Source organism: Mytilus trossulus, unplaced genomic scaffold (genome assembly GCF_036588685.1).
Source record: "Mytilus trossulus isolate FHL-02 unplaced genomic scaffold, PNRI_Mtr1.1.1.hap1 h1tg000396l__unscaffolded, whole genome shotgun sequence".
NCBI classification, from domain to species: domain Eukaryota; kingdom Metazoa; phylum Mollusca; class Bivalvia; order Mytilida; family Mytilidae; genus Mytilus; species Mytilus trossulus.
In genome coordinates, this window is record NW_026963346.1 from 284,122 (window position 1) to 296,563 (window position 12,442).

The 12,442-nt window shown below is 32.8% G+C and overlaps 1 protein-coding gene across 1 annotated transcript in view; it reads left to right on the forward strand.

Moving 5' to 3' along the window:
• The window catches only part of LOC134702070 (uncharacterized), a 252,744-nt gene that overhangs the window by 217,833 nt on the left and 22,469 nt on the right, over window positions 1–12,442 (forward strand). The window contains exons 3-6 of the mRNA XM_063563166.1: window positions 5,574–5,625; window positions 7,294–7,536; window positions 9,642–10,133; window positions 11,221–11,327. Coding sequence (XP_063419236.1) covers window positions 5,574–5,625; window positions 7,294–7,536; window positions 9,642–10,133; window positions 11,221–11,327 — 894 coding nt within the window. The remainder of the gene's footprint in view (window positions 1–5,573; window positions 5,626–7,293; window positions 7,537–9,641; window positions 10,134–11,220; window positions 11,328–12,442) is intronic.

A 12,442-nucleotide genomic window follows, 5' to 3' on the forward strand; every position in this document is an offset into this window, starting at 1 on the left:
TATGTGGTATCAGGTCTGTTTGCGCCCAATACATTTTCGCACCCTACACGTTCGCACATTCGCACCCTACACGTTCGCACATTCGCACCCAAGGTCCGTTCGCACTCTACTCATTCGCGCCCGATTTTAATTCAAATTCAAGTTGAATAATTGGAAAATCATGGTTGTTGTTTTAAATTGCTTTGGTGTAAATACTGAATGTATTCATAGCTTGGTATGAGTAAAACATTGAAGATTTTAAAGGAAAAACACAAAAGATAATTGTTTTTAACAGCTTGGAATTTACCATAACATTTGACTGGTGAATTAAATATAAACGCAGTACAATCGTAAATATATATATAAAAAATATTTACAATATGCATTGCCCATATATTAGTGTATCCTTTTGATTAAGCAGTCCACCCTGTTTGGTATTTTCATATCTCTGATAAATACGTTTAATTTGATTATTAGTACATATTGACGATCGTTCATTACAAAAATAGGCACGTAAATAATGATATTACTATATATAATAAAACTATCCTTTTGGCTAGACATCAACCATCAAGTTTTTGAGTCTTAAACCTTCACCGAAGCCACACAAACACATACACACATGCCTGGCTTATGCAAAAGTTCTGTTCTGTTCATACTATCGTAACAAAATTTAAGAAATTCATATATCTTTATATTCTTTACTTTAAAATTCCTACCTGCTTATGAATTTGATAATTGTGGTCATTACACGCAGATTGGAGAGTACCCAAAATTACTGGAAACTAGTTGATTGATTGATTTTCATAAATATTTATGCAAGTTCAGGATTTTCATTAATATTTATGCAAGTTCAGGATTTTCATAAATATTTATGCAAGTTCAGGACAATTTGATTTTTTTTACAATAAATACAACAGGGAGCTAGGTCCTGTAATAGGTGTCGTACGGGACGAAGTTCTGAAAATTTTAAAATGCCATGCATTACATCGGAAAATGATGGATTATTGGATAGGAGCAGAAACTTTGCCTTTCAGTAGACCAACTACGAACTCATCAAAGAGTAGCATTCTCTCTACAGCTAAGTGTCGGATTTACTGTCCCAATTCTGACCAGACGTGACTGTGTATTTATACATCCCACACAGCCAAACAGACGACCAACATTGGCAAGGGTTTTATTGTAGGTCGGATGAAGACAAAGTGGATAGCTAGTTGAAAACTAACAACAACTATAATTAAAAAAATCATGGCTCTAAATTGAGGTTCATTCAAATTTTTATTGACAGAAGTGAAACTATCTGAACCAAACTTTTTGTTTAGTTTCTATATAGGTACGTAAAATCATATATAACATTCAATTATATCCAATATTCCATTCACTAACTTAAGGACGAGAGACGAGTGTACAAATGATATTCGTCATCGATGATTAAAGAGTTTTGGCAACTTCACTGGCGTTCATCTACGAATAACGTTGTAACTTGTTTATTATTTTTTTTTAATAAAAAAAATATTTGTGCAAAAATTATGTGTAGGCACGTGCCTATAGTGCCTAACGGCAGCTACGCCCCTGGAAGCCCTTACCAAAGCTGTTGTTTTAACAATAAGACAATTATTAAAATAAAATGGAAAACTATGAGTCCCTTTCAATAAATCAAACTTTCATGACAAATTAATTATTAGCAAATTTAAGGTTGTTTTTTTTAGCAAAGTTTAAACAGCATTAAACCAACAATCCTGTAAAATGCTCAACTGGTTAAAATAATGCAGAAAAATATCTAATATCTCATGTATTAGTCCAAATAATTATGACGTCTGGCAAGGCTATTTTATTTTTTTTCTGGGACGCCTTCCTACGACGTTCGTAGGAAGGCGTCCCAGAAAAATATTAACATAGCCTTTCGGTCATAGGAAGGTGTTCCAGAATAAAATTAAAAAAGCCTTGCCAGACGTAATAATTATTTGGACTACTCATATATATATATATATCATTAAAAATACACCAAAAAAGTCATTTAGTTGAGAAAAATAAACATATATACAAAATGTACATGAACACCCAAAAATGTGAAAGTTAGTATTTAACTCTTTTTGCATACTGAAAAAAATTCTGGCAACCCCTTTCTTATTTTTACTCTTTTTGCTTAAAATACTGTTAAAAATATATATTTAACATGGGTGAAGAATTGACTATATCAGGTGTCGATTTTAACCAGGTGCTGATTTGTCCAGGTGCCAATTCAACTAGGTGCCGGTTTGACTAGAATTCTTTGACAATTGTTTGAAATTATCTGAGTTTCATTAGACCTTTGATAACAGTAACAAAAAGATTATTTACTTAATATTTTGTGGGAGAAGGGGGTTCAGACTATGTGGTATCAGGTCTGTTTGTGCCCAATACATTTTCGCACCCTACATGTTCGCACATTCGCACCCAAGGTCCGTTCGCACTCTACTCATTCGCGCCCGATTTTAATTCAAATTCAAGTTGAATATTTGGAAAATCATGGTTGTTGTTTTAAATTGCTTTGGTGTAAATACTGAATGTATTCATAGCTTGGTATGAGTAAAACATTGAAGATTTTAAAGGAAAAACACAAAAGATAATTGTTTTTAACAGCTTGGTCCCTTTGAACTGAAACAACGAAACAATAAAACATAGAAACCAAAATATAGCAATCCACTAATATAACCAAAACATGATAAAATTTATTCAACACACAGAAAAAAACTTAGTCAGAATCTCACTTCATTATGAAACAAGTCAATGAAACAAAGTTCCTCAGAGTTTAGTATTTTTGTGTTTTTACTTTTAAAGCAATACACTTACCAAACATGATTAAGAGTTATTCAACACAAAATAAAACGTTGACAAAGTACCACTTTATTTAGAAAGGATTATTATTATTTTTAACAATACGCTATCCAAAACATGATTAAGATTTATTCAACACATAAAAAGAATGCTGTCTCACTTTATTTTGAGACAATGACAACAATTATACATGTACTTATAAGAAAACACTTGCTTACAGAGTTATTAAACACAAAACCAATTAAGATTGGGTGCGAACATGTAGGGTGTGGTGTGAAAGTGAAAGGGGGTGAACATGAGTGGGCGCAAATATGAATGGAAGCGAACGGACCCAGATTCAGACTATGTACCAGTGAGAAATATACAATAAAATTGAGAATGGAAATGGGGAATGTGTCAAAGAGACAACAACCCAACCAAAATAAAAACACACAACAGCAGAAGGTCACCAACAGGTCTTCAATATAGCGAGAAATTCCCGCACCCGGAGGCGTCCTTCAGCTGGCCCCTAAACAAATATATACTAGTTCAGTGATAATGAACGCCATACTAATTTCCAAATTGTACACAAGAAACTAAAATTTAAATAATACAAGACTAACAAAGGCCAGAGGCTCCTGACTTGGGACAGGCGCAAAAATGTGGCGGGGTTCTATGGTATTTATTTGTACAATTCAGGTAGTCTTGACCTATTCATTTGTCTTAAAAAAAACAGCCAGTTATCACCTTCACTTCACACACACACACATATACGAATATCAATTATATGCTTACGATACATGTTGCATTGTTTAACTAATTACGGTATGTGAAAATCAAGACTTGCATGAAAAATATCCCAATATGAGAGACAGTGGCGTCATTTTTCTTCAGAGCTTTCAGCTCTTTGATTGTAGTTTCCAGAATAACTTTAGTGTAAGTGTATGGATCTCTCTGAAATTGGATCACAAGGTTCAATATCACAAAGGGAAAAGTGGGATTGATTCAATGAGTAATTGCCCTAAATGTTCAGGAATTAGGGGAAAAAAGGGCCCAAAAACAAGCATTTTTCTAGTTTCCAGACAATAACTTGTGTTTAAGTTTATGGAATCTCTCTTAAATTGTACAACAAGGTTCCATACCACAACGGGAAGGCTGGGATTGAGTTTTGAGGTGAAAAATCCATGGAGGGGTGTCAAAAAGTTTGGGGGGGATTTTTTTCCAATTTTTTGGGGGAGTTCATATTTTTTTTTCAAAATTTTTGAAAAGTTACAAGAAGAATTAAATTGCACAGTATTGCACAATAACTAGAAATCTTCAATTGCACAGTATTGTACAATAGCACAGTATTTTGGAAATTGTAAGAAATCTTTAATTGCACAGTATTGCCTAATTGCACAGTACTGCACAATAGCAAGAAATCTTCAATTGCACAGTATTGAGCAAAAGCACAGTTTTGCACAATAGTACAGTATTGCACAATTGTAAGAAATCTTCAATTGCATAGTAGCACAGTATTGCACAATAGCAAGAAATCTTCAATTACACAGTATTGTGCTGTAGAACAGTATTGCACAATAGCATAGCATTGCGCAATAGCAAGAAATCGTCAATTGCACAGAATTGTTCAATAGCAGAAAATCTTCAATTGAACATAAAGACAAAATTTTTAACCAATTTCAATGGGATAAATTAATTGCAAAATAGCACAGTATTTTTTGTTAATCTTTTAACCAATTCCAATGGGATTTATTTAAAGTCTTTAATTTTTTGGGGTTCTTACCTTGTAATTCTATTTTGGATATTGGGCCCCATTTTTAAATTGGTCTACATTGAGGTCAAAAGGGTCCGAAATTAAACTTTGTTTGATTTCATCTAAAACTGAGTTGTTGCGGCTGTATGATATGCTGAATCTTATTGTGCATTTAGATTTTGTATTTCGGACCCTGTTTTCAAATTAGTCCATATAAAGGTTAGAAGGGTCCAAAATTAAACAGAGTTTGATTTCAACTAAAATTAAATTTTTGGTGTTTTTTTATATGCTGAATCTGACCATGTTGTTTCATTTTGGATATCAGACCATTCTAGGAAAATTAAATGTCCCATTTCAAATTTTTAAGATCTTTGACCACATTTATATGTGTCAAAAACCTAAGTTATGTCAACAATTTGATCACAATCCGTATTCAGACAGTATCAACCTTGATTATTGTGTCCAAATGTAACCAAACTATTCAGGGTCCACGGTCGTATCAGGCTGCGCTCAGCGAAGCATTTTATTTTATTTTGCTTTAAGATATTGATTTGATATTTGGTATATAGTTGTACCATGACAAGTTACAGATCAAGTTCAGAGTTTGTTCTGGTCTGTTGATTTTGTGCAGAGTTCTGGTCCTTGGACTTAGAAAATTCGTTTGTATATATTGGTGTATACTATTGATTTTATTTGTACATGGTTTGTGTCTGTACTCAGGTACTTGTGTGTTTAATTATGATGAAGGACCAAAACATATGGACATTGAATACACAATCATCAAGTGTCATATCGAAAAAAGGCACACTGTTCAAAGTATCTATTTTACACACATCTCATAACTTATTTCATGCATTCCAAATTTATGACAACACACTCAACCTCGGATAAGTTGAACCTCTGATAAGTCGAAAACTTATATTGTTTATAATGTGACACATTTTTATTGTATATTATTTTTGGGGGTAAATATTTTAGAAATTTAATAGTTCTATGAGTGACATGAGTGAAGATATATTAACATTGCATATTCCTCATTTTTTAGACTGTCATGTCAGAGAAATCTTCAGGTGTGACTGCTGGACAAGGGTTAGAAGGTAATTTATTGTGGAGCCTACGACTTTTGTCACAGAAAGCTCGACATAGGTATAGTGATCCAACGGCGGCAGCGTTAGCTAACTTCTTAAAAGCTTTATATTTTAGAAGCTCGAAGACCTGGATGCTTCATACTTTGTATATAGATGCCTTATATTACAAAGTTTCTGTCTGTCATATGTCAATTGTCCTTGACCTCATTTTCATGGTTCAGTGATTACTTGAAAAAAAAGTCAACATTTTTTGTAATGTTAATTTCATTCTAATTATGAGTAATAGGATAACTATATTTAGGAGGTGTGTACCTTGCAAGGTCCTCATGCCCATCAGACAACTTTCATTTGACCCTGACCTCATTTTATGGATCAGTGAACAAGGTGAAGTTTTCGTGGTCAAGTCCATATATCAGATACTATAAGCAGTAGGTCTACTATATTTGGTATATGGAATGATTGTAAGGTGTACCCGTCCAACTGGTAGGTGTCATCCAACCTTGACCATATTCATGGTTCAGTGGTCAAAGTTAAGTTTGTGAGTTTTGTTCTTTTTTTCTAATGCCATATACAATAGGTCGTATATTTGGTGTATGGAAATATTTTATGATGTTCGTGTCAGTCTCGCAGGTTTTATTTGACCTTGACCTTGTATTCACGGTTCATTTCTCAGTGTTAAGCTTTTGAGTTTTGGTCTGTTTTTCTTCAACTTTAAGCAATAGATCAACTATATATTTGTTGTATGGAAGGATTATAAGGTTTATAAGTCTGTCTGGCAGGCATCATCTGACTCTGATCTCATTTTCATGGTTCATTGGTCAATGTTAAGTTTTCATGGTTAAGTTTGTTTCTTAGATACTATAAGCAATAGGTCAACTATATTTAATGCATACATTGATTGTAAGGTGTATGTCTGTCTGGCATGGTTCATCTGAACTAGACCTCATTTTCATGGTTCATCTGAACTAGACCTCATTTTCATGGTTCATTGGTCAATGTAAAGTTTTCTTGGTTATTACTGTTTCTTAGAAACTATAAGCAATAGGTCAACTAGGTCAACTATGTTTGGTTTATTGAATGATTGTAAGGTGTACATGTATTTCCTGTTTGGTTTATCTGACCTAGACCTCATTTTCTTGGATCATGTTAAGTTTATGTGTTACTTGTAGTGAAGCTTTATAATTAGGACTATCCACATAAAATCAGTGGTTAGTAAAGAAGGTGAGACAAAGTTATAACAAGTCAATCGTCCCTGTGAGTCTCAAAATTTTGTCATTCCAGAGTTATCTGCCCAAAACCCAAACCATAAAATCGTGTTAGTAAATAAATGCCTATGAGTGGAATTTGTTCAAGAACTCACACTATGACTTTGATTTATTTAAACCGAAAAGACTCCTTGGTGGGGTTATGCCCCTTTGAAAATTAAACAAAGTCAGTTGACCATTCTAAATCAGAAACCGTAAGTGGTAGACACTTGGGATTTTCACCAATGATTATTCATTCATGTGACCTTATAGATAACAGCTGGACGTTACACAAACAACAATCAATCCATGTTTGACATAGACTTTTAATGATTTGTTAATGAAATATATTGAAAACAAACTTAAATTGGTTAACAAATCTTTATTAAACTTAGACTTATTGATATTTTAATAGAAAAAGTTATAATTACAGATCCAATCCACACACAGACAAAGTCCGCTATGTTAAACAGGTTACTTGGCAGTGGAACGTATGTTTCCTATGACATGCGCTGTATGGTAACAGGCCAGTTCGCGGTCGGAAAATCAAGTCTTGTCAAGCTATTAGCTGGTGATGTCATCCCAGAAGGAAGACATCCTACTGATGGGATTTCCCTAATAGAAGGTCGCTGTGGCCTTGATGTGGAGACTAGAAGCTGGATTTATATTGATCCAGGTAAGAAAATCTACAACATTAAAACTTTTCATTTATATTTGAATACCTCTTTGGTATCTTCCACCTCTCTATTAGCTTCAGAATCAGGCCGTCTTTATAACTTGAAAAGACAAAAACATAGAAAAAACCTGCGGCTTATTGAACGAATTTAACGGTAATACGAACTCAATAACACTATTGTTGGCATTGGTGAATGTAGTTTCTCTTATGATTTAAACACAATTTTAGTCTGATATTCAGAGATATTGTCCTTTTATCATGTTAACGGTCACATTTTTGGCAATTTTTATATGCCTTAACCGGCTTAAGATATTGCTGTGCATTTTTTTTCTACAGGGCCGTTATACTGACTTCTGATAAAAAAATATATAATATTTGATTCTTACAACAAGTTCAAAAGGATATACTATAATGTACTCATCATGCTCATTGCATAGCTCTTTATTAGTACCCTACCGACAGGTTGTTCGTCTGTCTGTCCATCTGTCAGTCTGGCAAATCAGTTTTCCTCAGCCATTGTGGAGGGGGCATTACGTTTTACCCTTGTCGGTCTGTACGTGCGTACGTCCCAAAATTGATTTCTGTTCTCTAACTTAGCTGGCCTTCACCAAATACTATGAAACTAATACAGAATGCCTATTACCACAAAACACATATCAATTTTGAATTTTGGTGGCCTCACTTTTACTGTTCTAGAGTTATGCCCTTTACATTTGGAAAAATTGCTGAATTTTTCGTTTCCATTCTCTGACTTTTGTTTGCCTCAACCAAATGTTATGAAACTTTATATACACAATGCTTATTACCACAAAACACAGATCAAGTTTTAATTTTGGTGACATCACTTTTACTGTTCTAGAGTTATGCCCCTTTTACAATTGGAAAAAATCCTGAAATATATGTTTCTGTTCTCAATTAAACTTTAGTTTGCCTCGACCAAAGGTTATGAAACCTATGCACAATGCTTTTTAAGAAAAAACTCAGATCAAGTACAAATTTGGGTAGCGTCACTTTTACAGTTCTTGAGTTCTATCCCTTTCTATGTATATGCAAACAGGGGCATCATCTGTGTCCCATGGACACATTCTCCATTTATCTACTCCATGCTTGAATATATTGATTTGCTATTTGGTGTATAATTTTATCATGACAAGTTACAGATCAAGTTTGAATTTTGTTCAGGTCTGAAGATTTTTTGCAGAGTTATGGTCCTTTGACTTTCAAAATTCAGTAAAATAATCAGTTTTCCACACTTTTTTTGTCATTCATGAAGATATTGATTTAATAATTGGTATATAGTTTTATCATGACAAGTTACAGTTCAAGTTTGAATTTTGTTCCGGTCACATGATTTTGTGCAGAGTTATGGTCCTTGAACTTAGAAAATTCACTCAAATAATCAGTTTTCCACACTATTTTTTGTCATGCTTGAAGGTATTGATTTGTTAATTGGTATATAAGTTACAGATCAAGTTTTAATTTGTTTTCCAGTCTAATGATTTAGTGCAGATTTATGGTCCTTGGACTTACAAAAATCACTAAAACACTTTGAAGATATTGACTTGATATTTGTTAAATACATTTTAGTTTACATTATGACAAGTTATAATTCAAGTTAGAAATTTTGTTCTTATACAATGAATTTTTAACTGGTAGGGGACTATGTATTGACATGCAATACTCACAGAATGCTTGTTAGCTATTAACTTGGAGTTTATCGTCTGTTTATCTACTGTCGTTCTGTCTGTAAATTTTTAAAAAATATTTCTTCTTCTTAAACTGAACTTTAGTCATACCTGTGGCTTCTAGCTTCAAATTCATTCCTTAATTTCCTGCTTAAAATTAAAACACAGAAATAAAACAGACAAAATGGTAGTTTTTGTCTTTGCTAAAAAGACAGTACGACATATACATATAGGGACTTTATTTTTTCTGTTGACGCATATGTTACGGTTTTGTTAACAATTATTCAATGCTTTTAGTCTTGACCATGTCTTTTGATGATTATTTAAAAAGATGGTATCAGTATAACAGCAGCACATTATTAAACCAAAATATTTTTTTTTTAAATATTATCTATTCAAGTGATATATATTATTTTACAGAAACGTATGACGCTTTAGATGTTGTTTACAATAAGGTGTTGATGACTTCAGTAGAAGAGGATGAAAGAAAAGAAGAAAAAACACCAAAGAAACCGCATTCACCAGATACAAACCCTGTTAGAAGTGATGGTAAAGTGATGACCGCTGGTCCCTCCAAACAGCCTCTAGCAGCCACATCTGTCTCACCTCAAATATCTGACAGTGTGTCCAAGAGAATACCAGAGTTAAAAACACACATGAAATCGAAAATGACAAAAGAAGAAATAAGAAAGAGAATGGAAAAAGTCCTTAAAAGTGGAGACTACAAGATGAAAGTAGGAAGACTGATTTTTTGGGACTTTGGTGGACAGTATGTTTACTATACCACACACCAAACCTTCATGACGTTCAGAGCTTTGTTTCTTGTGGTATTTGACGGAAGCAAAGGATTACATGAACTAGTCCCAGATGTTATGTGTTTTCCAGGGCAGCACATGACACCAACCCCAGCAGGTACTGTATGTTAGTTACAATACAAACACTCATATTGAACATCATTTATTGTTTATTATGTTAAAAAAAAACATCTACTTTATCATCAGTAAAAACAAGGCTTCCAGGTTACTGTGCCAATACTTACTTTAATATTGTGAAGACAATGAAAACTTTCCCAATAATTAGTTTGAATTTACCTGTGATTTAAATATTTGCAAAGTGTACTGTCCCATTGAATAGTAACCGTAGCTTTGTTATCTGTGTTGATCATATTTATGTTGTTCAAGGGAAACTTTGAAATTTGTGAATTTTCATGAAATAAAACTATTCATTGATTATAAATAGGGCTGTACAAAAACAATACTAGTAATAAAAATCATTAAGGTGGTACCTAACAGTACAGGGAGATAACTCTGTAAAATCTGCCAAATGTTTTAATTACGTTGTGTTGTTAAGGGAATATTAATGTTAAGCTTCTCAATGATCAAAATTAATGTTTGTCAAACTGCTATATAACCAGTGTAATTTTTCTGATAAAACGATTGGTTCAAATATTTGAAATTTTTATATTTTTGTCAGAGGGTCAACGTAAATACTTTGTTAAAATTTTATGAAAATTAAACAAGTCAAATTAATTTTAGTGAAAGTGTTGGGTACCACCTTAAAACTAAATAAATGACAGATATTACAAAATTATATTAATAATAGACTAGAAATGTATCGTAGATAATTTCGAAAATCAGTGCCAATTAATTATTTTTAAGCATTCATGCCCCTTTGAAATATTAAATATATCTAAAATAGCTCTACATTTGCATTCAAGTCTGTGTTTTCTAAGTTTTTTAACCTAAAAAGAAAAAAGAACAAAAAAAGGTTATTTTTTAAGAAACTGCCACTAGACCTTGCAAAGGTGAAATATGTGCTATGCAGCGGACAGTTGGTGTATTTTATTTCAAATGGATTTCCGTCATCAAAAATAAATTATCTGTCAATTTGCTCCCCAATAAAATGTATTTCTTTGGTTTTTATCACTATCAATTATGTCATATCAGTTTCTATTTGTAGTAAACTTTTAATCATTTTTTTTTTTTTTTTTATATTTCAGTATTCCTTCAACATTGGGTTAACTCAATCCTAACGTATTGTAAGGTGGTATATGTAGGCATTCCAAAGATCTTGTTTGTTGCCACCCATAAAGACAAAATACCAGTGGTGAGTAAATTAGTTAAAACAGGAGGCTAATCAAGTCAATCTTGTCCCGTGTCCAATTATTTATGTATAGTTATAAACTAAAGATTTAGATTGTCTTTTATTCTTTCGTAAGATATGACATAGTAAATGTTAACTCATGACAAAAGTCTTGTGCAATGGGTCATAATTTATTCATTCTATTGATTCGTATGAATAAAAGCAGATATTTGTGTTGGTATTAACACTGTGTCTAAACCACACCGGCAAAATTTGTTCGGACTCGGATGGTATCTAACATCCGGCACAATGACGGAACATTAATAGACAGAAGGAAGCTAGGTTTCTCCTTATTTTCTATTTTTTTTTATGATATCGAAGAATATAAATACATATACAACTATTTTCTATTGTGATATGCAATATTTTCTTCAACCGTTCTATATAAATGGAGAAATAAGTAAAACTGCACGTCAAAATGACGAATTGAGTGAACCTTGCCTCGAAATTGTTTAATTTCTCTTTAAATTGTTCACATTGTACGGAAAGAAAGGTACGGGAAGATAGATATTGACACGGAGATTGCAAATTTAGTTATTATGAGTATCTCAATAATTGTAACTCTGTATATGGAACGAAAGAAATGGGTCATGTCAAAATGGAACTGGCCGGTTTCGTCAATGTATACAACCCGGTTTCGTCATAGATTTCAAAATGCATAACCCGGTTTGGTCAAATAAAAAAATCATTGCATTACATTATAATTGATTATTTAACTTCAGCGTTCAAAAGGAGTTTTGTGGGTCGTTCGAAAACAAGTTCGTTCACCGGACAGCGGTTCAGTATTATTTATATGAGTCTCAGATTCAAATAAATAATAAGCAAATTCCCACTCTTATAGAACACAAATATTTTAATTTTACTTTGCATTCCGAGCTTTTTTAACAGCATATTGAGATTAAAGCTCTCCAAATATGCGTTTTCTATATGAGGTATGGGAAAATATGTTGAACATGTTTAAACTTGAAATTAAAGTTTACGGTCTTAAAAATCGAAACACACAATTGATATGAGATTTTCTCGCACAAAAGAATGGACACCTTTATAATTAATCTAATCATTCCATGTATGTAATCTTT